Here is a 26,280-nt window from a genome sequence, read left to right as displayed (position 1 = left end):
GTCTTGTTCCCCAAAGCATTTGAGACAGCTTAGAGAAGAACAGAATGTCAAACAAGCAGGTGAGAAGATGGGGCCAAGGTCAGAAGCAAGGGTAGGAGACAAGCTGGCACGAGTGGGGCAGGCATTGAGAGGCACGCCTGTGTCCTATGGATTGTCGGGATGGGCAGCAGCCTGTGCCTGAGACCCCAGCAGGCGTGAAGGCCTGAAGAGTTTGTCCCGGTGGTAAACTAGCGGCTTAGCAGGAGCCCAGCTGTTCCTGTTACCGAGGCTTGGGAGAGTCGCTTTTGTGTTCTGTGAAATCGAAAACTGCTTCATCCTTTTTTTTTTTTTTTTTTCCCTGTCCGAGTTCCATGTGTAGTTGGTTATGTTCTGTAAATGGAGATTTCTCCAGAACTCTCCCCCACATTGGTCTGATGGCCGGGGAATTAGGTGGTTCTGCTAATTGATAGGCAGCCAGAAATAGACAATGACGACCCCAGAAAGGATCCTAGCATTTATGAGTTCTGTTTCTTCAGGGCTGGACGGTTCAGAAAATGCTTTCATGTAGTTGGTGGTCATTTGAGGAGACAGTGTGGCCTCCTGCTGGCACTCAGAGTGTAGAGCTGTGAGATAGTGCTCGCCACTGGCGTGGTCCTCCAGATGCCTAAGCTGGTTATTGTGAACACGGTACTTTTCTATAATGCACTCCATGTTCTTTAACAGAAAATTTCAACAAGGAGGAAAACTTACTTTGAGTCACTTTACATTTCATATGGTGCTTCGATGGTAAGAATTCTAGGGGATATACAGGCTAGGAAGGGGATACATAAGCTAGGAAGGGGGTATATGAGCTAGGAAAGGGATATATACGCTAGGAAGGGAATATATGAGCCAGGAAGGGGGTATATGGGCCAGGAAAGGGGTAATGTGGGCCAGGAAGGGGGTATGTGACCAGGAAGGGGGTATGTGGGCCGGGAAGGGGTATATGAGCCAGGAAGGGGGTATATGAGCTGGGAAGGGGATATATGAGTCAGGAAGGAGGTATATGAGCCAGGAAGGGGGCATATGAGTTAGGAAGGTTTAAAAAACAGCATCATTATTTGAATTGCAGTAGGGAATATTTAAGTTTTATCTGGTTTGTGCCCCTCTTTCAAACAAAGACGCAAGACAGAAAAAGCAAAAGATTATTTCTTTTCTTTCTTTTGGTTTGCAGGTGCCCTCACAACCAATGGCATAAATCCCGACACCAGTGCTGAAATTGGACGTGCTAAGAACTGTCTGAGTCCCGAGGACATAATTGACAAATATAAGGAGGCCATTTCCTATTACAGCAAGGTGATTTTACTGCTTCATAAATCCCTTACATAATTGTGTTGTTTTAATCCGGGGTTCCTGGTGTACACTGTGAAATACTGCAGTACATCCCAACTCTTTGGGTCTGTAAGTATTCATGTATCATTCTCTAATGCATGATACTATATACTAAAACACTTCTTTATTTCTGATTCATAATAGTGTGAATTTAATATTTGGAAAAAGGGGAAAAAGGACGATCATAGCCCCACTACTCGGAGATAACCATTTTAACATTTTAATATCTATTTTCTGGTCTTTCTGTCAACATATATTGCCTATATTATAAAAAACGGTGAGCACCCTGTACTTACTGTGTGGAGACCTGCATTTTCCATGTGGTGTGTCTCTGTAGTTAAACCTTCCACGGCCTGATTCTTAGTGATGTGGGCGGCATTCCATCTTTTGGATGCACCCTTCTTAACACTCTAGGTTTATTTATTTATTTACTTAAATGTTATTATCTATTTTTGAGAGACAGAGAGACATAGCATCAGCGGGGGAGGGGCGGGGAGAGAGGGAGACACAGAATCCGAAGCAGGCCCCAGGCTAGGCTGTCAGCATAGAGCCCGACGCGGGGCTCGACCCCACGAACCGGGAGACTGTGACCTGAGCTGAAGGCAGATGCTTAAGCGACTGAGCCACCTAGGTGACCCTTGGATTTAAAAAAAAAAAAAAAAAAATTTAAATTTCATATCTACTTTCTGAAATACTGAAAACAAGAAGTCAAGCTGTGTAGAAGAGCGGTAGCAAAAGCAGAAGATGAAACCCGCCCACCTCTCCTACCCTTGTTTCTTAGAGTAACAGCCGTTAACAATTTGGTACATCTCTCTTGTGACCTTTATGCCTGTGAAATGCATATATGTGTGTATGTATATCTCTTATTTAGGAAGATGAGATTATGCCGCATGTGTTATTCTGCAACTTGCTTTATTCACTCACAGATTCATCCCAGATGTCCTCCCACTGCAAACCTGCTTGATTCTTTCAGATAGGGTGGAAAGTCTTCTATGTTTTTTTTTTATGTTTATTTATTTTTGACAGAGAGAGAGAGAGAGAGAGAGAGAGAGAGAGAGCGCGCGCGCGCGCGTGTGAGAGGGGGAGGGGCAGAGAGAGAGGGAGACACAGAATCTGAAACAGGCTCCAGGCTCTGAGCTGTCAGCACAGAGCCCAATGCGGGGCTCGAACTCACCGACTGCGAGATCATGACCTGAGCCGAAGTCGGACGCTCAACCGACTGAGCCACCCAGGCACTCCAATTTTTAAAATTTTTTTTAAATGTTTGTTTATTTTTTGAGACAGAGAGAGACAGAGTATGAGGATGGGAGGGGCCGAGAGAGAGGGAGACACAGAATCCTAAGCAGGCTCCAGGCTCTGAGCTGTCAGCACAGAGCCTGATGTGAGGCTCAAACTCACAAACCGTGAGATCATGACCTGAGCTGAGGTTGGACGCTTCGCTGACTGAGCCACCCAGGCGCCCCTCGGGTGGAAAGTCTTCTAAAGTGTGGATGTAATCGTTTGTCAACACTTTTGTAAGAGGCCATCAGGAACCCAACACGGGGAGTAGACAGCACCTAGAGCAAAGCGAAATGCCTGCTCCCACAGAGCTCACTGCTTGCTCTGATTTCCTAAATTCTTACCTTTTGATGGATGCTTAGGTTTTCTCACTTTCCCCTGTTAGGAAAAAATGCATCAGTGAACATTCTTGTACATATATTCTTGTGTGATTATCCCTTTCGTTATGATTTCTGGAAATTTGGGGCTCCTGTGTGGCTCAGTTGGTTGAGCGTTCGAGTTCGGCCCAGGTCATGATCTCAGGGTTCGTGGGTTCGAGCCCCGTGCCTGACTTTGCACTGATAGTGTGGAGCCTGCTTTGGATTCTGTGTCTCCCTCTCTCTCTGACCGTCCCCCACTCACACTCTCTCAAAAATACAAAAATTAAATATTGAAAATTAAGAAAAAAAGATTTCTGGGAATTTAATCACTGGATATGACATTTACACTTGTGATAAGTTACTTTCAAGTTACTCCCCAAATTCCTTCTCCAATAGGGAATGAAAAGGTATAGATTTATTTAACTGATTCTCTTCTACGAATATTATTTCATTTCAGTTTTTCTTGCCACAATTGTAAACAGTGCTGTGATAAACGCCCTGGTAGAGAAATCTTTTTGGATTGATTGATTTTTTTATTTTTTTTTTTAAGGAGATAGTACCTAGAAGTGGACTTGAGTCAAAGAGCATACATGGTGTTTTTAGAGTTTACTTACACATTGCCGTAGTGTCGTGCCAAAAGGGTAACAGTCTGCTCTGTCACAAACACCAGCTATTGTATCCTTTCAGAGTATTTGTCACCGTGATGGGTGAAAGTAACTTCCCATTGTTTTAGTTTGGATTTGATTACCAGTGAGATATTGGACAGTTTTTGCCTCATAGCATTTATGTTTCTTATATGAATTACCCATTTGTGTCCTTTGTACACATTTAAGTTAGGGTGTTTTTCTTGTTGCTCTGTTATAGCTCTTTATATATGGTGAATACCAGCTTCTTTTCTTTCATTGACGCGTATTACTAATCTGTTTCCTAAGGTTGCTTGCCTTTGATTTTGTTCAGGAGCTTTTCTTTTCTTTTTCTTTTTGTGGTCAAAACATGTTTCTAATATAGTAAATTTTTTCCTTTTGGGTTTTTACCTTTGGTATTATGCTTAGAAATACCTTAACAATAACATGGAACTCTTTTCTTCAGTTTTTTTTTTTAATAATAAAGTTTATTTATTTGAGAAAGAGAGTACGTACGAGTGACAGAGGGACGGAGAGAGAGAATCCCACGCAGGCCCCCACTGTCAGTGCAGAGCCTGATGTGGGACTTGAGCTCATGAACCATGAGATCATGGCCTGAGTCGAAATCAAGAGTCTGATGCTTAACTGATTGAGCCACCCAGGAGCCACATCCTCATTTTTTTTTTTTTTAATCTTTAAAATGGGGATGATGATAGTACCTATCTGAAAGTGTTGTGGTGAGGATAAGCAGAGTTAAGTATATGGAAAGTATTGTATTTGATGAGGTTAGCATTTTAAAATATTTATCTCCTTACCTGTAATTTATTTTGTGTACATTATGACACAGAAATAGCATTTATTTTTTCCAGGTTACTATCTACTCATTCCACCACAATTTATGGAATTCATACTTTTTGTCTCTGATTTGAAATCCCACTTACACTGAATACATACATATATTGGAGTCTAATTCTGAGCTTTTTATTCCTTTCTACGAATTTCTTTTCTTACTCCAGCATCATGATATTTTATCTCCTGTGGTTTCTTTAATATATACTAGTGTGTCTTCTTTTCTTTAAAATCCCTTCCTCCCATCCTAGATTTTCTTGGCTAGTATTATGAATAATAATTCCTCAAGAATCCTGAAATATTTCGTTCATCTCACACACACACACACACACACACACACACACACACGAAACAGTTTGGAATTTTCATGGGGCTTAAAGTAAGTTTTGAATTATTTTTAGGAGAACTCCTATCTTTGCAAAATTACTGTCTCTGTCGAATATGTTAATGTCTCTGCACTCACACATCTTATTTTAAGTCCCGCAATACAGAGTTGCAGGTTTCTTCGTAGAGAACGTGAGCATTGTTTTTAAGTTTATTTCTAGTTATTGCATGTGTTTTTGTTAATTTGGTGGATGAGATTTTTTGCTATTATATTTTTGAACTGCTTGTAGCTGAAATGTAGAAAGGCACATTGAGGTTTTAATATTCATTTTGTAACTGGCTGTTGAAAAATCTTAAATATTAAGTACTTTTTTCAAACTCCTTTCTTTTCTGTCTTTTAAACTTTGTTTCCAAGATTATCAAAATGATCATAGCTAAGTTCTGTAGGTGGGCAGACAGATGGAGAGAAGTCACGTGGCTCCTGTAACTAATCCTAGCAGTTTGGTGACTGCCTTTGGACTAGAGAAGCAGAAGGAGCCAGGGTTAGACCAGGGAAGGCTCTGAACGTGCACAGGAACCAGGCTCTCCTGCCTTCGTGGCAGAGCCCTGCGGGCATGGCAGGTGGATGGCTCTTCCCCAGCCATATCTGATGGAAAGTTAGTGGCTGCCCACAGCACTGTGTTAGTAAGAATTCGAGACTTCTCGGTGGGAGAGATTTGTCTGCCGTGGGCACAGCAGGGGAACCAGGTGGCCGTGGGTCTTGAGTTTTCCAGTCCCCAGAGTGGAAGGAGCAGCCTCTGGAGTAAGACCGAACTGGATTTGAGTCTCTCCTCCGCTGTGTCTGTGCCGTCTGACCTCATTTCCTTGGTATGCTCTCTCAGCCCCGGGTTTCTTTTCTCTCAAATGGTGAGGTTAAGGCCTACTGCATCGAGATTTAAAAAAAAATTTTTTAAATGTTTATTTATTTTGAGAGAGTGAGAGCAAGAGAGAGAGAGCATATGAGATAGTGGGAGAAGGGCAGAGAGAGAAGGAGCGAGAGAATCCTGAGCGGGCTCCATGCTGTCAGCACAGAGCTCAATGCGGGGCTCGATCCCATGAACCGTGAGATCATGACCTGAGCCGATAGATATCAAGAGTCAGACGCTTAACTGGCTGAGTCCCCCAGGCACCCCTGCATCGAGTTTTTAATCAGAGTAAACAATTTATACATGTAAAATGCCTACTACCGGGGCAGACCCGTTTGTATTGCTCAATAAGAAAACGGTCATCGTCTGTCCTTCCTCCGTTGAGTACGTGCTCAACGAGACGTCTGGGGAGAAGCCCGTTCCTAATATTGTGTATGTGATGCAAGCAGACAGAGCAAGTGGTATCTTCCTTTCTCTGGTTGTAGTTCTGTTCATTTGCCTCGTTTTCCTCTTAGCTCCTTGTCTTTCCTCCTTTACGTCCTCCCCCACCATGAGATGACAGTGGTATAAGAATCTCTGTATACTTCTCAGATTTGATTTGATCGTATTTGATTTGTACACACGTGCACACACGCACACACACACGTGCACACGCACACACATGCACACACACGTCAGGCTGCCTCTCACTTACCAAGGGAGAGGCACCATCTTTCGGTTTTCATTCACTGTGAGTGATAGTGAAATCTTGTAAGCAGATTCTTGGTGGCTTCACAAATGATTTTTTATTTGATTTCTGATTTGTGGCCGAGGAAATTCTCTTTTATTAGAAGAAATGAAATGGAGACATAGACATTCTCCCGAGACTTTGGTGTCATCGTATTTATAGTTGGAGGGAACTTTAGAGAGCATATAGCCTCATACTTTTTCATAGGTGAGAGACTAAAGCCCAGAGAGGGTACGTGACTCGATTGAAGTCACAGAGTGACGGCTGGATTGGGAGGCAGAGGACCCTCCACGCTTGAGCTATGGTGTCGGGCAGAGTTCTCGGTGTTCACCTACCTTTAGCTATGTTCCTGTGGCCTCTCAAGTGAAGGTCACTTGGTTCCTATCCAAGTACTAACCAGGCCCGACCCTGGTAGGTCACTTGGTTCCTAATGGCATGTTTGCTCCATATTAGTTCTGGAGTCAGATGGATGCAATTCAAACCCTGTCTCCACCAGATCCTCGCTTTGTAACCTTGGGCAAGAAACTTTTCTTTTTTTTTTTTTTTTAAATTTTTTTAAATGTTTATTTATTTTTGAAAGAGAGAGACAGAGCATGAGCAGGGGAGGAGCAGAGAGAGAGGGAGACACACAGAATCCAAAACAGGCTGAGCCACGCAGGCGCCCCAAGAAACTTTACTTTCTTAAGTCTCATTTTAGAACCTAACATAAGGATAATATTTATTTTAGGGTTTTTGTTTTAGAATTGAATGAGAGAGTTCCCTCATTTATTCCTGAAGTATTGATTATACAGTGTTATGCTGGGATCTGTGCTGCTAGGACAGTCCTTAGTAAGGACTCAGTAGTGAGGACAGGGCTTGGTCCCTGCATCCCAGAACTTTTGTTCCGGGAGAATGCTTATAGAGAGCAGGTATGGAGGTTTTTAGTAATGGTCCATTCTTTACCTAATCCCTGCTGATTGTGGATACCTTTCTATTGATGTAAGAGCAATTTTTTTATGATTGCAGTTTAAATCTTTATAATATAATTAAAAATATGTAAGTGTAACATAAACATTTGTGAAAAAAATGGAGTTGGCTTTTATTGCCACTTACATGGAAGTTGTTTCAAGGGTTTTGAAGGAAAAGAAGTCATTTAATTTCAGTGGAATAAAGTCCTTCTGTGAGTTTATTGTGCTGTTAAATGGTATGTAAAAATTGGTGATTTCTGACTTCAGTGTTGCCAGTTAGGGAAGCAGAGTTTCTCCTCATGATTGTGTGTGGTGGTTTTTGTCCCGTGCCATGAATTACGTACGTGTTACATACTTGAAAAGAGGGAAGAAGGAGGCTGCCCTAACAGCACAGCACTTTCTTTTTCTACCTTATAAAAATACTTTTAGTAAGAAACGTGACCTTTGTAACAATTGGTAGGTGGACAGACTGCATTCTCCCGAGCATTTCTGCCTGCTGGGCCCATGGGGGGTCTCGGTAAATACTTGTTGATGGAAAGGGGGGACTCCAGTGTTTGATGCCTCCGTAGGAGTATCTGTGAGGGACCTCCTCCCCCCGGGTAGTCTTTAGGCCCTGGTGTACATGGATTTATCTCTGTTAAACTTTTCTTCAACTGCAAGTTTCTGCAGATACCGCCATTGGAAATCACTCCAGCTCGGGATACTTAGAAAGAAAACAAAACCGGTTGGAGTGGAAAAGAAAACAGGCTGACAGCTAGTGTGCAGAGTTTCTGTGGTGCAGCCTTGGCGGGGCAAAGGGTGCTGGAGGGAGGGCACTGGGTCGGGGTCCAGGGGCCACTCAGCAGCCTGCTCCAGGCTCCGAGCCACACAGTGTGGCGTGATAAGAGTTCCCCCAATACGGTCCTCCCTCTCTGCTCTCCACCCGCCCCTCTTGGGGGGAGGGACTGTTAGGTCCTGGAACTTGGGGAGGTGCCCTGAAGGGTCCCCGCGTTCCCCGTGGTATATAGGCTTTACAATACGGTAGAAAATCATCTTTTTTGATGAGGATCTCCCTTTGTACCCTACAGTACAAGAATGCTGGAGTGATTGAGTTAGAAGCGTGTGTCAAGGCTGTGCGAGTCCTTGCCATTCAGAAGCGGAGCATGGATGCTTCAGAATTTCTCCAGAACGCGGTTTACATTAATCTTCGACAGGTGGGTGCACGTCCTCCTGACAGGCAGGTGCGGTGCGTGGAAGGGTTAGCGGTGCGTGGAAGGGTTAGCGCGGCTCTCCTGGAGCCTGTTGCGACCCTGCTGCTAGGACTCAGTGTGGTGTGAAGTCTGCAGCCAGAACTCGGTGTCCTAAATACTGCTTTACATTATGATACTTTACTTTCAGAATTCTGATTTTTCTTTTCTTTTTCTTAAATTTTGGAGAGAGAGCACATGTGAGCAGGGGAGAGCGGTAGAGGGAGGGAGAGGGGAGAGAGAGGGAGGGAGGGAGAGAGGGAGAGGGAGGGAGGGAGGGGGAAGAGAGAGGGAGGGAGGGAGAGAGGGAGAGCGAGGGAGGGAGAGGGGGAGAGAGAGGGAGGGAGAGAGGGAGAGAGAGAATACCAAGAGGGACCCACGCTCAGTGTGGAGCCCAATGTGGGGGTCAGTCCCATGACATTAGCCAAAATCAAGAGTCGGACACTCAGTCGACTGAGCCACCCAGGTGCCCCCCACATTCAGAGTTTTCTGCCCTTCAAAATTTTTCTTGAGTAGAGAAACCACTCTGTCTCTCGCCAGCTTCGTGACCTTGGTCCAGCCCTGCCTGTTGCTTCACTCTGGTCACTTGTGGCGTGACTGCCATTTGTAACCCGGGCTGGGTCGTTGGGTTTCTAAAACACAAAGTCTGGGAAAGTTCTTTGGACAGCTCATGGTACACAGTAGGCACTCAAGAAATACCACTCAGTCTGCATCTGGGTATGATTTTAATAAAACAAAGTCATTAGAACATTTAGTTGTAGGTTGCTAATGCAAAATCACAAAGTTGGTAGTCTAGAAAGATTGGAGACATTTAGCTAATTTAACTTGGATTTGTATGGACGGGGCCACCCAGTCTCAAAGTTCAGCAGCTTCTATAAGGACCTATGGCTGGGAGTGGGACAGAGGTAACTAGTGGCAAAGCTCTTTGCTGAGCACAGGCTGTGCTGGGCGGGGGAGGGGTGGGGAGAAGGCAGGTTCTGCCCTCCTCGAGCTGACAGCCTCATGGCAAAGGTGGACCTCTGGTGGTGGGGTGACTGAAAAACAGGGGACAAGGGAGTGTGGCAAACCGATTTGAGCTAGTTTGGTGGTGGTGGAGGGTGTGGGGTCAGGGGCCGTCTGAGGTGGGATGTTCAAGCTGGGACGGGAAGGCTGGGTAGGAGATAGCCAGGAGAGGAGGAGGGGGGACGGAGCATTCCAGGAGGATGGCTCAGCAGGAGTGAGTCTGAAATCTGAGACGGCATGTTCCCTGGAAGGAACCGGGCCAGATGGAGACAGGCTGGAGAGGGAGCTTGAGGGAGAGGGCCCAAGTCAGAAATGGAGGTCTTTCTGGCCAGGTGAAGGGTTTGCAGTGTATTCTCCCAACAGTGGGTTTTATTTATTTAAAAAAAAATTTTTTTTTAAATGTTTATTTAGTTTTTGAGAAAGCCAGAGAGAGCGAGTGAGCAGGGGAGGGGCAGAAAGAGGGAGACACAGAACTGGAAGCAGGTTCCAGGCTCCGAGCTGTCAGCACAGAGCTCGACGTGGGGTTCGAACCCACAAAGTGTGAGATCATGACCAGAGCCGAAGTCGGATGCTCAACCGACCGAGCCACCCAGGCACCCCTAAAATTTTTTTTAATGTTTATTATTTATTTAGTATTTATTTATTTTTGAGAGAGAGAGACAGTGAAAGCATGAGTGGAGGAGGGGAAGAGAGAGAGGGAGACACAGAATCCGAAGCAGGCTCCAGGCACCGAGCTGTCGGCACAGAGCTCGACGTGGGGCTCGATCCCATGAACGCGACATCATGACCTGAGCCGAAGTCGGACACTCGTCCCACTGAGCTTCCCACCCGCCCCTGACAGTGGGTTTTAAAGGAAAGGGCTTGGAGGCATGGGAATGACAGGATCCCCTTGTCTCAGGTGGGGAAGAGTGCTTGGTGAGCAGTCCTGATGCTCCCAGCTGAGAGGCGGGACAGCCAACACGCGTGGGTGGTGAAAAGGGAGTGGTGACGACTGCGTGAGGGTCGGCTGGACGCCACCCAGGCTGTGGCTGCAAGGTCGAGGTCGCGCTGTGCTCTGAGAGGGGGGCTGTGGAGGGTGCTTTGGAGCAGAGGTGACAGACCCGGCAGTGGGTGTGACAGGAAGCCTGTTAGATATGTAGGCTGAGGCTCAGGCGAGGGGGAGGGGGAGGCTCGGGGGTGGGAGGGGGAGAGAGACTAGAATCAGTTTATGTTTTGAAGGAGAATAAGCATCAGGGCTCTTTTTTTTTTTTTTTTTAAGTAGGCTCCACACCCAGTGTCGGGCTTGAACTTAACGACCTTGAGATCAAGAGTCTCATGCTCTACCGACTGAGTCCCACAGGCACCCCGCACAGTGATTTCTTAGCTCAGGTGTAGACGGAGGCTGCTGGAGCCAGTAAGAAGCAGCAGCTGTAGGCCTGACACAGAAGGGAGAGACAGAAACAGAGGAGAGCCAGTAAACCCAGTGCAGACAAACCAAAAGAAGAAAAATCCCACCATTTTGTTTGGGGCCATTTGGTGTCAGGGAAACGGCACCCCAGAGACTCCGAGCTGTTGAGTGGCGGTCGCTCCTGGCCCGAGGGATTTTGTTCCTGAGGGACCGCAGAGGGGAGACGCTCAGGAGGCAGGCCGGGGCCAGACCTTGTCGTGGGTCCGGAGTGAGTGTGGAGACACGGGCTCATCAGGGGGGTGGGGGCCCTCGTGGGAATTCACACTGAGGATTCGTGCAGGGGTGGAGGGCGGTCAGACAGGCTTGGGCTCAGTCCTGGCTTTGCCCCTGGTTCGCTGCGCAACCTTCCGCAGAATCGCTGTGTTTCAGTATCTTCCTTTGTGACGTGACGGGGGAGCAGGCCCTCGCGGTGGTTGGGGGGCTCGGTGTAGAGTTGCTGCGCCGTGTCCGGGAGCGTCGTGGTGTCTGCCCTGCAGCCGCCCTGCTGCTGTCACCTCGGGGTGGGGGGGCAGAGTGGAGGGTGGGCCGCGCTTTCCAGCGGTCACCAGAAGACCTGAAGCCACGGGACCGCGGGCTGGGTGCCGGGGGCCGGGTCGGGGGAGGCCCCCGGAGGCCTTAACGCTCGCTCGCTGGGCCGTGTGGCCGGAGCCGCCTCTCGGATGAATGCCGGCGATTCTGGCTTGCCGGGACGCCGTCTTTGCAGGTGGCTGTAGGAGTACACATCTTTCTTAAAATAAAGTGTTGTTGCTGAGGATGCTTGGGAAGTTGGTGCTGGTGGAACGGCCCTCTGCCCCTTGGCTCGGTCCTCAGGGACAGCACCAGAGGTCAGCAGAGACACGCGGGTTGGGGTGAGTGCCGTGAGATGCTCTGGGGCGCGGCCCTTTCAGTTTCCCCCGACACGACACTTTGCCACAGTTGACGTCTCTCCCATGTGTGCTTGCCGGGGCAGCAAAATAATGAGCTCTGCTGGGACTTGAGAGTAACAAGAAAAGAAAGGGTCCCGGGTTTTTCTGAAATGGAACAGGCTTTTGGTTCTTGATCACATGGGCGCCATTGTAGAACTGATGAATTGTATTTATTCCTGGCGGTGGTTTTGGCCACTGTGGAAGGTTTGAAAGGAATGGAGGTAACGAGTCTCGTAGGTACTTTCTGCTTTAAGAAGCCCTGTGCAGACATAGAAACAGATAAGAAACATGCTTGAATCTAGCGGTGCTGGGGAGGGTTTCTGCAGAATTCCTCGTGTTTGGGTCCGGGGACGTGTCATTTCTTACGTTGTTTGTGCAAGGGGTTTGTGATAATTGTCTCTCATAGCGAATGGTAGCACACACTTCATGTAATGACTGTAAACTTGGTCTTGGATGCGTGGGCGTCATAGGCAAATGGTAGCAGTCAGGGAAGGGCTGCCAGTGCTGGCACCCCAGGCCTGGGTTCCTGCTGTTGTTTTCCTGGCCGCGGGACCCTGGACTAACGTGTGACCTCCCATAGCCTGTTTGCGAGTCTGTAGACGGGAAGGATACTGTTTGCTTCTTCCCGGGTTTGTTGTAAGTGTACATTACGTTACTGTAATACACGGCGAGTGCTTTCAACATACCGCTTGGCGCATAGAAAGCGCTCTGCCCCATCGGTCGTGGATCGGAGCAATAAAGGCAGCTCATGTTTGTTGAGGCTCTTTCCTACGTTGTGAATTTGTTACTAGTTCTCATAACCCTGGGTACTTAAGTGCAGTTATTCCTATTTATTCAAGAGGAGCCTCAGGCTAGAGAAGGGTTATGTAACGTGTCCAGAGTCAGATCCCAAGCTCAGCGGTGAAGGGGCCTCTGGAAGGCATGCTTGCTGACACTTTCCTTCACATGACCTTCCCTGGCAGAGGCCAGGTGCCGTGTTGCCGTCTGCGAGCCCTAGAATATTTAGTGGGTGACAGGACAGACATGGTTGGGCTTGCTGTACCGCTTGAGTGTAGAGTCTAGGGGGGAAGCAGGCAGGAGACATACACAAAATAAATGGCTACCGACCGTGAGCGGTTCTACAGCGGAAAAGGACGTGCTTCATCATGCAGAGCTGGGGAATGTTCTTGCCAGGCTGCTCTGGTGGCGTTGATCCCGGCGACAGAAGTTCTGTTACCAGGCGGGGACAAGGGAGAGGGAGAGCATCCCCATCATCAGGTGAACTGAAACTCCCTGAGTATACCTGAAACTAATTACGCAGCCAGCTTATTACGGGCCCTGAACTAGGCGTGAAGACATGTTGACCGTGTCATCATAGCAACTTTGCAAAGTAGTTTACTGTAGCCAGTTGTAGGCAAGAGCAAGTTGAGGACACCAATTGGCTGCGTGCCTGTGCCGGGATTGCCTCGTAAACACCACCGCTGGTATTTAAACGTAGCTGGTTGTGACTCTGAAGTCTGAGGTCCATGAACTGCATCGCAGAGCTTTCCCCGGACAACCCAGGTGGCTGAAATTAATTTCTTAATTAGTAGAAAATGGTGACAAGAAGAGAAAGTGGTAGTAAGAAATTGTTTGAGAAACTTGGAGAAAGCCCAGCAGCTTACCAGATTGGCGAGCGTGCTGTGGGGCCAGTGTGCAGTCATCCCAGCACTGATGCCTGCCATAGACCTGATGCTCAGGAATGATTCTGGGCCGCTTGAAGAACATTTTGGCTCATGATCCGCGACCGCTTTGTCTCTGGTTAGTTTTTTCCTCAGAGCCATTTGAATTTTGTGCAGGCTACTCCGTTCAGATAGAACAGCCTCTTTAAACGTCTGGCTGCAGTTCCTTTAATGAAGCTGTTGCTAAGGAAACCCAGTAAAAGCGGGCAGATATGCACATGATAATTGTGACCTCAGAACTTTATGTCAAATTAAGCCCCAAATCAGAGGGATGGGGAGATTCAGGAGAGCCTTTTTAAGATAGAAGGGGAAAGTGTAAAGATACAGCCTAGGTGAGGCCGAGACGTGTCAGTCCTGGCCAGCAGGGCACCCGGCTTTCCGGATGGCGCGTGGGGGATTCACAGCTCTCGCAAGGAAAAGAAATGGTTGCGTGGGGAGGGAGGAAAGTCGAGTTCCTTCCCGGAGAAGGGAAAGGCGAGAGGGAACGGAGAAATTTCTGATTGAACACGATACGGCACGGCGTTCTTGGATATGGCAGAGGGGTTTTGTGGGCAGCAGGCATAGGAGGAAATGTCTTGGTGAGAAGTCAAGGCTGCGGAGAAGGGAGCAGAGCAGACGGGGGGTGGGGGGGACCCTGCCGCCAACTGGGCTCCAGGGGAGGAGCCGCGCTCCAGGCCATGGGGTCGGCTTCACTTGTTGGCGTGGGAGCCCAGTGAAGTGAGGACACAGGGCGAGGGCTGACACCGGGGGAGAGTCAGAGACAGAGACGGTGCCTCGCACGCGGTTGCATTTAACTCGGGGGCACTGAGAATGGCGCTCCGAGGTGAGAAGGCTGTGGCAGAGCTTCCCGCGTGGGGACGGGCCGGCAGCTGACACAGATCTTTGTGTCGTGGGCGCCGGGCTCTTGTAGCTCGTCTCTTCCGCGTCAGCTGTCAGAATCTGTTGTCCGCTTTGAATCATGGTACACACGTCGTGGCCCGCGTTATGATTTACCTCCCCTGGTTTCATTTAACTGTGCACCCCTCACTTTCTCTTCACCCCACTTTTGTCTTTTTGTTGTTATTGTTGCTAAGTTGTGTTTAAAAAGTTGATTTAGTTTTTTTTTTTTTTTTTTTTTTTTTTTTTTTTTTTTTTTAGAATGGGGCAGAATGTAAGTAAATGCGTAAACAGAATGGCTCTTCAAAATTCGAAGCTACTTGCCCGGGTAGTTGCTTAAAAACGGAGCCGCCATTAAAGTGCTAAATCTCTACTGAGAAAGTCTGGTAATGCCTGCGGAGTCCAGCGCAGGGACTGTCTTAGTCATCTCCGTGGTCGCTGGGCCACGCACGCTTGTCAGAGGGTAGGCCTCGCTAACGTCTGTTGGACGGCAGACGCGAGACAGCGGTGACGAATGCAGTGCTCGTGGGCGTTGGCACCCCTCCTCCAGTGGCAGTGACAGCAGTGACCACGTGCGGACGTGCATGGCATCATGCTGAGAGCTTTACACGTGCTTCTGCCTTTAATCCTTAAAACCCTCCTGTGAGAAATTATTTTGTATTGTTAAGGTTTATTTATTTATTTTGAGAGAGAGAGAGAGAGAGAGCACATGCAAATGGGGAAGACGCAGAGAGAGAGGAAGAGAGAATCTCAAGCAGGCTCCGTGCTGTCAGCACAGAGCCCCACACGGGCTTCCATCTTGCGAACTGTGAGGTCGTGACCCGAGCCAAAATCGAGAGTCCGATGCTTAACTGACTAGCCACCCCAGATGCCCTTACTTTGTGTTTTTAATGTGTAATCCATTTTATTTTGAAAGATTTTAAACCTTTGGAAAAGTTATGAGAGTCGTACAATGAACGCTTACATACTTCTCACCTAAAAGGATAGTATTGGTCTTTGTGTGTCTGGCTGGGTCCCTGAGCATAACGTGTTCAAGGTTCATCCATGTTGTAGCAGGAACCCGTGCTTCCTTCTTGTCTCAGGGCTGGATAGTCTCCCACAGTGTGGATAGGCCCCATTTTGCTTATTCATTCATCAGTCGATGGAAATTGGGTTGTTTCCATCTTTGGCTGTTATGAAGAATGCCGCTATGAACACCGATGTGCAAGTTTTCATGAGGACATGTGTCTTCAGTTCCGTTGGGTGTATATGCCAAGGAGGAGTTGCTGGGTCATCCAGCGACTCTGTGTTTAACCTTCTGAAGAATTACCAGACAGTTTTCCAAAGCAGCTGCCCCATTGTACGTGTCCACCGGCATTGTCTTCACATCCGTGCTGATGCTTGTTATTGTCCATTTTTTGGTTATAACCGTCCTGCTGGGTGTGTAGTGTTGTGTCATTGGTTTGCATTTCCCTGATGGCTAATGACGTTGAGCATCTTTTCGTGTACTGATGGGCAGTTTGTATATGTGCGTAAATTCTTTGCCAGTTTTTGGGAAATTGGGTTTTGTTTTCTTTTTATTATTCACTTGTAAGAGCTCGTTCTGTATCCTGGATACTAGTCTCTTATCAGATAGACACTTTACGCAAGTCTTCTCCCTTGCTGTGGATTGTCATTTCACTTTGCTGATGATGTCCTTTGCAGCATGGATGTTAATTTTAATGAAGTCAGTTTACCTGTTGCTTGTTTTGTCACTCATGCTCTTGGTGTTGCGTCTAGGGAAACGTAGCCTGATCCAATGTCACAGAGATTTACCGTTTCCTTCTGGGAAGTTGATGGGTTTAGTTTTTACATTTAGGTCGGTGAGTCCATTTTGAGTTAATTTTGATGGTACACAGTTGGGCGCAGACTCCTTCTGTGGCAGGTAGACACCCAGTTGTCCCAGCGCCCTCTGTGGACTACACATCCTTCTCCCACTGATTGGTCTTGGCCCCCTTGTGGAAAAATGACTGTAAGTGTAAGGTTTTTTTCTGGATTTTAGATTCTATTCTACTGATTTATATGTCCATCTGTACCAGTGCCATACTGACTTGATCACAGTAACTGTGTAGTAAGTTTTGAAGTTGGGAAGTGTGAGTCCTCTATCTTTGCTCTTCCTTTTCAAGATTGTTTCAGCTATTCTGGGTCCCTCGAACTTCTGTGTGAATTTTGGGGTCAGCGTGCCAGTTTCTCCAAGGAAGCCAGCTGGCATTTTGATAGGGATCGGGATGAATCTGTAGATCACTTCGGGGAGTTTTGACGTCTTTATATTGCCTTCCATCCCATGAACATGAGGTGTCTTCCATATGTTTAGGTCTTTAAAAATTTCTTTCAGTGGTATTTTGTTGTTTTCAGTGTACAGGTCTTATGCATTTTCGTTAAATTTATTTCATTATTTTATTCTTTTCAATGCTATTGTAAATGGAAAGGCTGAGCTTCCTGAGGGCATTTATCTGTGTATTCCTAGGATTTTATTCACAGTAAGTGCCAGATCTATATCTGTTAAATGAATCTATTCGCAATTGCCTCTTTCCCCCCATTTTATAAACGAGAAACCCAGACTCAGGTTAAGCTACCCGAGCACATGATGTGATGGCGAGAAATCAGACCCTTGGGTGGGGCACTGTGTGGGTCCTACTGGGAGCCTATTCAGGATGGCTTCACCTTACTCCTTTGGGTGAATTTAGTCAGATGCTTTGAGTCAGATGCATAGAGTAGCTTAGGGCTATCTGTTCCAAAATAAATTTCTGGTAAGAGTGCTGTACTCAAAACCTGATTCGTATGTCTTTGAAGAGGGTCATGTTCGGGAGCTTGACTGATTAGCACTTGTGTTTATTAAACACCTCCAGGTGTAAATGATCGAACGGCACTTGTGAGAACGAGGGCTCTCTCCCCCATGGCCGTGTTGGTTGGCTGCATTTGTAGGCACAGCCAATTTGATATTGTCTAATATGCTCGTCATGGCCTGCTGAGGTGAGCTTACTAAATATTTTGCCAGTCATCTGTTGAAACAGAGCCACGAGCGCTGACTACGGCTCAATGGGTAGAAGTCACATAAAAAGAACAAGATCTGGGTTCCTCCCACGAAAGCCTTTTTCTGAGAGCTGACCCTGGGTCCGTGTCAAAGAGGGTGACCGTGGAGTCCACTGTGTGATTGAGATTTACGTGGTATGGTACTCCTGCGTGGGAGTCCAGGGTTCTACAGAATTTGAATTCTGGGCCAGAGGATTAGCAAGCGGGGAGCCCCATGGTGGGAGGGAGGGTGGGCGCTTAGAGTCTGAGGCACACAGAGCCGGCCGGACAGGCGTGCGGGAGGCTCACGGGGGAGGTGACAGGAAGCCGACCGCCACAGGCTTTGTGGGCTGTGTGCAGCCTCCCGTAGGGTTATCCTGAGAGCAGTGTACAGCCTGAGGACTTTAAGCCAGGGCCTACTGTGCTGTGAAGGATCATTCTTTGCGTGTAGAATGCTTGGAAACCTGTGGAAGGCTGGGCAGGGGGTGATGGGGTGACTTAGAGGAGGTGGCTTTGAGGTTTGGCTGTCAAGTGGGGCTTCATCCTAGCTCTGCCACCTAGTAGCTGTGTGACCTGGACGGCTCACTTGAGGAAACAGAATTTCTCTAATCAGTTGGACTGCTAACGCCTTGATGCCCCGGGCCTGTCGTGAAGTGTCAGCGAGCTAACGCGTGTGCAGTGTGCGGCACGGTGCCCGTTTCAGGCCGCGTGTTGGCGAACGGCTGTCAGGGGAGGTACGCTTGATAGGAAGTGATCCCTGATCACAGGCTGTGAGGGAGCTGGGGGTGCAAGGACGATGCTGAGCTCTGGGCGGGGGGGTGGGGAGGTGTGTGTGCCAGTCGGGGCAGGCGGCCAGGAGCCCCAAGGAGGACAACTGTGGGAGGAGGACCGTGGGGACAGCTCTGCGCAGGTGGAGGTTGAAGCGCCTTTGGAGCATCCCAGTCAGGTGGCACGAGTGAGCCGGATTGCGTGGCTGTGGCGCTCACCAAGGATGCCTGTCCCCGAGCTGAGCATTTTCATAAAATCCTTCGTCCCTGAGGACCCCGCCATGTTGCTCGCTGAACGTGAAGACGTATTTTATAATGAGTGAATTAGTATTATCATTTCTGTCGTTGAAACTCCAGTCTTTTTTTTTAATATAATTTATTGTCAAATTGGTTTCCATACGACACCCAGTGCTCATCCCAACAAGCGCCCTCTTCGATGCCCATCCCCCGCTTTCCCCTCTCCCTCCTCCCCATCCACCCTCAGTTTGTTCTCAGTATCCGTGAGGCTCTTGTGGTTTGCCTCCCTCCCTCTCTGTAACTTTCTTTTTTCCCTTCCCCTCCCCCATGGTCTTCTGTTCAGTTTCTCAAGTTCCACAAATGAGTGGAAACCTATGGTATCTGTCTTTCTCTGACTGACTGACTTCTCTCAGCGTAATACCTTCCAGGTCCATCCGTATTGTTGCAGTGGCATAACCCCATCTCTTCTTTATGGCCGAGTAGTATTCTGTTGTGTATGTGCGTATGTATGTCTGTGTCTTCCTTACCCACCATCCACACGCTATGCTTATCCATGAGTGTCTGTCAGTCGACCCTTAGGTTGTGTCCATCTCTTGGCTAGTATAAATAGTGCTACAATAAGTAGAGGGGTGCATCTATCTTTATTTTTTTACTTTGTTTTATTTTTTATTTTTTTGTTGCGTCTATCTTTAAATTAATGTTTTTGTTTTCTTTGGATAAAAGCCAGGGGTGGAACTATTTGACCATACGGTATTTCTATTTTTAATTTTTAAAAAACTGTTTATTTTTGAGAGAGAGAGCGCACGCGTGCATGAGCAGGGGAAGGGCAGAGAGGGGGGAAGGAGGATCTGAAGCCAGGCTCCATGCTGTCAGCACGGAGCCCGACGAGGGGCTCAAACTCACCAACCGCGAGATCATGACCTGAGCCGAGGTTGGACGCTTAACCGACTGAGCCACCCAGGCGCCCCTGTTTTTAAGTCTTTGAGGAGTCTCCATGCTGTTTTCCACAGTGGCCGCACCCGTTTCCAATCCCACCAAGAGTGCACAAGGGTTTCTTTTTGTTGACAGTCTTGCCAACGGTTGTCATTTTTTGTCTTTTTGATTTTAGCCGTTCTGACAGATGTGAGGTGATATTTCGTTGTGGGTCTGGTTCGCGTTTCCCTGATACTGAGTGATGTTGAGCATTTTTTCATGTGTCTATGGCAGGCCTTAACTACCTATTTTTATTTTATTTTAGTTGCTTTAAAGTTCATGTATTTATTTTTGAGAGAGAGAGCGAGTACGTGAGTGAGTGGCAGAGAGAGAGAGAATCCCCAGCAGGCTCCACACTGTCAGCACAGAGCCGGGTGTGGGGCTCAGTCTCATGAACTGTGAGATCATGACCTGAGCCAAAATCAAGAGTCGGACGCTTAACCGACTGAGCCACCTGGGCGCCCCCTTAATTATTTAAAAAAAAATTTTTTTTTAATGTTTATTTTTGAGACAGAGAGAGACAGAGCATGAGTGGGGGTGGGTCAGAGAGAGAGGGGGACACAGAATCTGAAGCAGGCTCCAGGCTCTGAGCTGTCAGCACGGAGCCCGACACGGGGCTCGAACTCATGGACCGTGAGATCGTGACCTGAGCCGATGTCGGATGCTTAACCGACTGAGCCACCCAGGCGCCCCATCCCTTAATTATTTTTTAATTAAAAAATGTCCGTTAATAGTTAAAGAAAAATTTAGATATGTATGTTTAGAGGAAAACTAGTGTATTTTCTGTTTGGGCAATATCGTGGTGTAGAAACTCTCAAAAGCCCTCTTTGCATGTGTGTTTTTTTTTTTTTTTTAATTTTTTTTTTCAATGTTTATTTATTTTTGGGACAGAGAGAGACAGAGCATGAACGGGGGAGGGGCAGAGAGAGAGGGAGACACAGAATCGGAAACAGGCTCCAGGCTCTGAGCCATCAGCCCAGAGCCCGACGTGGGGCTCGAACTCACGGACCGCGAGATCGTGACCTGGCTGAAGTCGGATGCTTAACCGACTGCGCCACCCAGGCGCCCCTGCATGTGTTTTTTAAATATGCTGATTAAGAGATAAAACTTTTCAGGGCACCTGGGTGGCTCAGTCAGTTGAGCGTCCAACTTCGGCTCAGGTCAGGATCTTGCGGTTCGTGAGTTTGAGCCCCATATCGGGCTCACTGCTGTCAGCCTCTCAGCGCAGAGCCCGCTTCAGATCCTCTGTCCCCTTCTCTCTGTCCCTCCCCCACTTGTGCTCTGCCCCAATTAAATAAATATTAGAAAAAAAAAAGGTAAAGTTTTTCCCCCCAACTTTTCAAGATGCATAGCAAAAAAGTAAGGGGGAAATCCTTTGGGGCCAAAACAACTACAAAGCATGAATTTTGGAAGGTAAGTGAGTCTCAGAAGGCAGCAAATGCCACCTACCTCTGGGAACATGGTTTCAACAGCCCACGTAGGAGGGACAGGAGGTGAGCTTCAGGGAGGCCCCCATTGGGAATCAGGTGGCAGACCCATCTGTAAAGCCAAGACCTTCCCTGAGCTATGTTTAATGAAAGGGAGACCTAGAAGAAAAAATCCCACTCCTCAAAGCAAGAAAATAAGGAAACTCTGAATCTTGTTCGAAGGGAAAAAACAACCCAACCTGAGGATTTAGTTTCAAGTTGTCCTGGCATGGGAGTGACCGTAAACTCTTGGCAGAAATATATAAATCCTCCTGGAATGAGAAATTGTGTTTTGAATGCATCAATGAACAGTGAATACAAAAAGGTCCTCATATGGTTCTGAATCGGGATGTCGGAGCCCAAATATATCAACGTTGCCTTTCTCCCAAGGTTTCATTTAAATATCCAAAAAGATTTTTGAGAGGAAAAAGCTATCTTCATAATTATATTCATTGATATTGTAGTATGCTAGGAATTCAGAGGTGAATATGAAACAGTCTTCTCTTTTATGGAGCTTACATTTTATTTGAGGAGACAAATCTGTGTTTTATGAGCTTGGTGGAGGGAGGTGTTTATTACAGTCAGGCAGGAGATAATATTAAGAAAGTGATGATGGGTGGGTGACAGTTTGGTTGTATATGGACTTATGTAGTTGGCTTTTAATTCCGGGCTCCATGACTTGTCATTGGAAGGAATAGATTTTATGGTGGATATACTTCAACTCAGGACTCTTCAGAATTAAAGAATGGATGCTGAGAAAGACACAGTCAGAGTTTGTCCAGTTACGCATAAGCTTGCTCGGTCACTAAACCCAAAGTTGGTAAAGGCAGGCAGTGCTTCTTGAGGCCAGGTGACTTGGTTTTTAAGATTATCTAAGAATGAAATCAAGGGAACTGAGATGAGCAAAGTCAAGTGCTCTAGCACTTTTGGGTAGCATCCTTACCAAGGGTTGATAGTCTATAAAGTTTCATCTCTCTTTAATGTTTGTCAAGGTGTTAGGCACATGGTGTATGCACCTGCTCTAGGAGCCTTTTAGGTACCTGCCTAACAGTGCTGGGCACAGTTGCCCCAGTACCACCCTTCCCTCCATCCCTCTTCTTCTCGGGCACTGGGAACTCAGGAGACTGATTTCTTGTTGGCTTGTCTGTTTCCTCCATGACCTTGTCAACCATCGAGGGACCAGGGCTTACGTAACTTTGTTTTGTTTTGTTTTTAATCCTTTCCCTTTGAATGATTAAAACCCAAAATGGATCCAGTTACTTTAGCAGATGCTTTTTAAAGAAAGGTCCTTGGTACAAACCTCGTAACCCTGCTTTGGGATGCAGGGAAGAAAGTTACGTTCTTTCCTTTCCAAACTGTTTTGACACGTATGTATGGAAATTTTGTGTAATTTTGAAGATATATTTTCTCTCTGTATAATTATGGCTAGAAATAAATGTGGATAGAAACAGAATGTGTTTTCCACACTTGAGAATGTACGGTCCCCGCGGTTTTCTGCCCTGCTATGTCACAGTCATCGCTGGTAGAGCCATCACCGGGCTGTCTCACAGCGACTGCCGCTGCCTTATTCGTCAGGTCCCCGCAGATTCCCATGTTTGAGAAGGCTGATGGCCGTTGAGGCATTTTCTGGAACATCTCTGGCTGGCTAATTTTGAGTTAACACCAGTGACATCAAAGGCGTTAATTAGTTAACAATGGTATTTCCCATTTCCTGCACACTCACTAGGAGTTTTAAGCCTGTGCTGACCACACACAGTATTTCATTTAGTCTTCCCGATGGTCATGAATGGATTTTATTACCTGCATTAATAAGGAAAGCGCCAGAGTTAGTGACGTGCACATCTGGAACTGGCACTTGGGTCTTTCTGATTCCTGTGCCTAGCCCATCCTTCCAGACAGCCAGCTTCCTGTTTGTTAATAGCACAGCTTTGTTTCCAGTGGATAAAACGGGTGTGAACGTGCTTTCAAGTTGGGGAGGGAATGGTTAAGTTAGCATTGGAATTCCTCAGAGCCCGTCCTATGAATAAAGCTACTTGTCTTGAGTAATCTTTCAGTTACTTTCCATTGGAACTTCATGCAAATGTCTGGGCCCTGTGGGCTCAGCTGTCATGGCCATGCAGCCTATTGAAAAACTAGAACAAGATGTGTTGATTCATACTCCCTAAAAGAGCAGCAGATCTGAAATGAATTTGGGAATTTGATTTCATATCAAAATTTGGTGGAGCTTGTGGCCTAAAATTTTGCCTGGGACTCTTATATTCCCCAGATTCTTGTGCTGTGGATGTCTCTGCTGACCTAACATGGCTTTTCACAGGTCCCATGGGCAATGAGGGGCTTTTCAGTCAAGTGTTTTCCGGGGGCTCTGAAGCAGTTGTGCCCAAGATTTTCTGGGGCTTGAAGTGATTGTAGTTCTATTTATAGTGTTTATCATTTGGTTTCTTATTATGTTCAAATGATATAAGGAATCAAAGAGTATATTACCGATGAGAGTATTCCAGTGTTTCATCTTTAAATGTTTTTTTAATGTTTGTTTATTTTGAGGGAGAGAGAGTATGGGTGTGCAGGGGAGGGGCACAGAGAGAGGGAGAGAGAAACCCAGGCAGGCTCCATGCTGTTGCGTAGAGCCCCAGGTGGGGCTCTAGGCCGCAAACCATGAAGTCATAATCTGAGCTGAAATCTAGAGCCAGTGGCTCAACCAGCTGAGCCGCCCAGGTGCCCCTGGTCTTTCATCCTTAATAGTGTCCATGAAAGAATCAGTGGGAACTCTGAGGGATTAGAGGCCACGGCTTCTCATCTTGCCTTGGCTGTCATCCTTATTTTAGATGGTGGCCTCGTTGAGCATACTGGCTATGACTACTAATATTTTACATCCCCCAACATCTTTTACCGTATTTAAAACCAAAGGATACAGTTGATGGTCTGGGAGTTTACAGGTATGTGCTGAAAGCATTAAGTACTCCTGCCTCTCCTGTGTAGACCTCCTTAGTCTCCTGCCCATGATTGCACCTCACTGCGCTGGCATCTCTCTGCAGCTGGTACTGTATGCTAAGAGGGCAGAGACCTTGTCCTTTAAATCCACATCCCCATGGATCCTGTACCTAAGCATAAAGCTTCTACAAGAGAACATAGGGGAATATATCTGGGACTTTGGGGTAAGCAAAAGTCTCTTCGGCAAGGGCACAGAAAGCTTTAACCATAAAAGAAAAATAAATTGAGCTACTTTACAATTGATAAATTAATAAATTGAGCTCCTTCACAATGTCTGCTTATCAAAAGACTCCTTTTGGAAAATAAATGTGCATCAGACTGGGAAAATAGAACATTGAGAATATATAAAGAATTCCTATGACTCAGTAATAGGACAAATGATATAACTTTAAAAAATGACCAGAAAATTTGAACAAATGCTTTATGATAGAAGATATAGAGGCGGCCAGTAATTGTATGGAAGCATGTCTGACACCAGTAGTTATCAGGTAAATGCAAACTGAAGCCCCCAGAATGACTGAAATGGAAAAGACTGATAGCATCAAGTGTTGGTGAACATGTGGGGCAACTGTAATTCACTTAGGTTACCAGTGTGAATGTGAAATGATGCTTCCACTTTACAGTATATACCTCAACATAACAAAGGCCATATGTGACAAGTCCACAGCCAATATCCTCTAAGATCAATAATAAGACCAGGATGTCCACTATTGTCACTTTTTTCCCACATGGTACTAGTAGTCCTAGCCACAGCAGTCAGACAAGAAAAAGAAATAAAAGGCATCCAAATTGGTAAGAAAAAAAGAAAACTGTCACTACTTGCAGACGAGATGATACTATCTATAGAAAATCCTAAAGATGCCACCAAATATCTACTAGAATTAATAACTGAATTCAGGAAAGTTGTGGGACCTAAAGTCAATATAGAGAAATTTGTTGCATATCTATACACTAATAATGAAATAACAGAAAGGAAGATCAAGAAAACAACCTCATTTACAATTACATCAAAAGAACAAAATTCCTAGGAATAAACTTAACCAAGGAGTTGAAAGACCTGTACTCTGAAACCTATAAGAAATTGGTGAATGAAATTGAGATGACATAAATAAATGGAAAGATATACCATGCTCATGGATTGGAAGAATTAACATTGTTAAAACTCCATACTACCCAGAAAAATGTACAGATTCAAAGCAATTCCCATGAAAATATCAATAGTATTTTTCAGAGAACTAGAACAAAGAATCCTGAAATTTGTGTGGAACCACAAAAGACCCCAAATAGCCAAAGCAGTCTTGAGAAAGAAGAACAAAGCTGGACGCATCACACTTCCTGAATTCAAACTATCCTAGAAAGCTATAGTGATCAAAACAGTATGGTACTTGTACAGAAACAGACACATAGATCAGTGAACAGAGAGCCCAGAAATAAACTCAGGTTTATATGGTCAATTAATCTATGACAAAGGAGTCCAAAGCATACAATAGGGAAAAGACAGTCTCTTCAATAAATCGTGTTGTGGAAAGTGGACAGCTAGCTACATGCGAAAGAGTGAAACTGAACCACATTCTTATACACCGTATATAAAAGTAAATTCAAAATGGATTATAGTCCTAAATATAAGGCTTGAAACTATGAAATGCCTAAAGGAAAACATAGGCAGTAATCTCTTGGACATCAGCCTTAGCAACACTTTTCTGGATCTGTCTCCCCAGGCAAGGGAAGCCAAACAGAAATAAGCTGTTGGGACCACACCAAACTCAAAGGGGTTTGCGCTTGCAAAGGAAACCATAAAACAAAAAGGCAACCCAGTGAATGGGAGGAGATATTTGCAAATGATATATCTGACAAAGGGTTAATATCCAAAACAGAAAGAATTCATATAACTCAAAACCAAACAAACAATCTGATTAAAGACCTAAATGGACATTTTCCCCAAAGAAGACATCCAGATGGCTAACAGACACATGAAAAGGTGCTCAGCATCACTCATCATCAGGGAAGTCCAAATGAAAACCACGATGAAATGCCACCTCACACCTGTCAGAACGGCTGTTATCAAAAAGACAAAAAAAAAAAAAAAAAAGTGTTGGTGAAAAAGTGTTGGAGAAAAGGGAGCCCTCGTGCACCGTTGGTGGGAATGCAAACTGGTGCAGCCACTTTGGAGAACAGAATGGAGGGTCCTCAAAAGTGTAAAAATAGAAGGACCATATGATCCAGTAATTCTACTTTTGGCCGTTTACCTGAGGAAAATGAAAATACTGATTTGGAAAGATACATGCACCCCTGTGTTTATTGC

General features: G+C 46.2%; 1 protein-coding gene across 6 annotated transcripts in view; it reads left to right on the top strand.

The window, feature by feature from the left end:
* The window catches only part of TRAPPC9 (trafficking protein particle complex subunit 9), a 578,288-nt gene that overhangs the window by 58,638 nt on the left and 493,370 nt on the right, over positions 1–26,280 (top strand). For all 6 annotated transcript variants that reach the window (XM_040494495.1, XM_040494496.1, XM_040494498.1 and 3 more), the window contains 2 exons: positions 1,193–1,314; positions 8,430–8,555. In XM_040494495.1, coding sequence (XP_040350429.1) covers positions 1,193–1,314; positions 8,430–8,555 — 248 coding nt within the window. The remainder of the gene's footprint in view (positions 1–1,192; positions 1,315–8,429; positions 8,556–26,280) is intronic.

Source organism: Herpailurus yagouaroundi, unplaced genomic scaffold, assembly GCF_014898765.1.
Source record: "Herpailurus yagouaroundi ecotype Mexico unplaced genomic scaffold, PumYag 186, whole genome shotgun sequence".
Classification (NCBI taxonomy): domain Eukaryota; kingdom Metazoa; phylum Chordata; class Mammalia; order Carnivora; family Felidae; genus Herpailurus; species Herpailurus yagouaroundi.
This window is presented reverse-complemented; position numbering and strand designations above follow the sequence as displayed.